Source organism: Numida meleagris, unplaced genomic scaffold (assembly GCF_002078875.1).
Source record: "Numida meleagris isolate 19003 breed g44 Domestic line unplaced genomic scaffold, NumMel1.0 unplaced_Scaffold357, whole genome shotgun sequence".
Lineage (NCBI taxonomy): Eukaryota > Metazoa > Chordata > Aves > Galliformes > Numididae > Numida > Numida meleagris.
Window position 1 is genome coordinate 3,540 of NW_018364582.1, and position 1,538 is coordinate 5,077.

General features: G+C 59.6%; 1 protein-coding gene across 1 annotated transcript in view; it reads left to right on the forward strand.

Moving 5' to 3' along the window:
- Window positions 1–340: 340 nt before the first annotated feature.
- The window catches only part of LOC110391386 (T-cell-interacting, activating receptor on myeloid cells protein 1-like), a 3,991-nt gene continuing 2,793 nt past the window's right edge, over window positions 341–1,538 (forward strand). The window contains exons 1-5 of the mRNA XM_021383227.1: window positions 341–441; window positions 515–550; window positions 668–946; window positions 1,028–1,339; window positions 1,462–1,533. Of these exons, the coding sequence (XP_021238902.1) occupies window positions 411–441; window positions 515–550; window positions 668–946; window positions 1,028–1,339; window positions 1,462–1,533 (730 nt within the window). The 5' untranslated portion in view covers window positions 341–410. The remainder of the gene's footprint in view (window positions 442–514; window positions 551–667; window positions 947–1,027; window positions 1,340–1,461; window positions 1,534–1,538) is intronic.

The window sequence follows — 1,538 nt, forward strand, 5'->3', positions numbered from 1 at the left end:
AGGATTGCTGATGGCATTTGGACCTTGAGTGCCAGGTTCACCTCAATGAGTTCCCGTGGGAAACCCCAGCTCTGCACTGCAGTCACGGTCGTACAACTCGGGGCATCACTGCAGCCTGATGTCTTGCATTTGGCCTCCCACTGTGCAAGGCCACGTGCTGGCAGAACTTGGGGGACACTGTGTGACAGCTGAGGTGAAACAGTCTGTGTGGGGCCCCTCAGTGGAGCCAGATGTGCTGCTGTGTGTGTGCCACTCCATCGGGTTCAAAACATTGCCACTCCTTGGGGACCAAATTGGACACATCAGGAGGTGACATCACAACATCCTGTCCCCAAGAGGAACTGAAAGCAGCTCTCTCACCACCTGTTGACCCCACTGCAGTCTCGCTGTCCCCAGGCTGATCCTGCCTCATGGCACCAATGGCGCTGGCCCTCATCCTGGGTGAGTGACAATTGGGATGTGGTGCCACAAGGGTTGTTGGCCCTGTGTGGGACCAGGATCATGTCTCTTGCAGGTTGGTGTCTGGTGGCAGCCAGCAGAGCTCAGCAGGGTGAGAATGGGGAGAGGGGGAGAATGAGGGCAGAGGGAGGGGAGCGTGGGGAGGGGCCTATCAGAGGGGTCCAGGAGGGTGTGCAGGGACAAGGCTGACTGCTGTGCCCTGTCCTAGTGCCCCGACCCTCTCTGTCACTGCACCCCAGCCAGGGGGTGTCCCTGGGGGACACTGTCACCCTGCGATGCCACCTGCCCCGGATGGCTGCCTGGGTCTGGCTGTACCAGGACAGAGGTTGGACACACAACAAGTACAAGGACAAGAAGCAGGACGTGGCCGAGTTTTCCTTCATTAGCACAAGTCGGGAACATGCGGGGACGTATCGGTGCCAGTACCACGTGTCAGAGCCATTGGGGATATCAGAGCAGAGTGATCCCGTGGAGCTGGTGCTTACAGGTGAGGGCGCTGGGGATAACGGGTGATTCTGGGCTGTCCCCATTGGGTAGTGTCTCATCTCTCTCCCTTCCCTACACACAGATCACGGCTACCCCCCACCCAGCATTTCCATCAGCCCCAAGGAAGGGGTGGGGATGGGGACAAATGTCACCATCCGCTGCTGGAACAGGGATGATGGGGTCACCTTCCTCCTGCACAAGGATGGGCTTTTGTCCCCTACCCAGCATCAGGACCTCGATGCTGGGGGCACAGCCACTTTCATCATCTTTGGGGTGACCCCCGCTGATGCTGGCACCTATAGGTGCTCCTACCGACCCTGGGCTCACCCCTTTGTGTCCTCACCCCTTGGGGACAGTGTGACACTGCAGCTGACTCCCACACCTGCATCCCCAGGTAGGTCTGAGCTCCCCATGTGTTTGTCCCTAGTGTCACCCATGGGTGGCAGTGTCCCCACATCCCATCCCCAGGGAGGTGGTTGCTGGGGATGGCATCACCCAAACACCCCGACTCCACAGGTACCAATGGAGAATCCTGTGGGATCCTGGCTGTGGCAGTGGCAGGGGGCTGTGCCACCGCCCTCACCTTCAGCCTC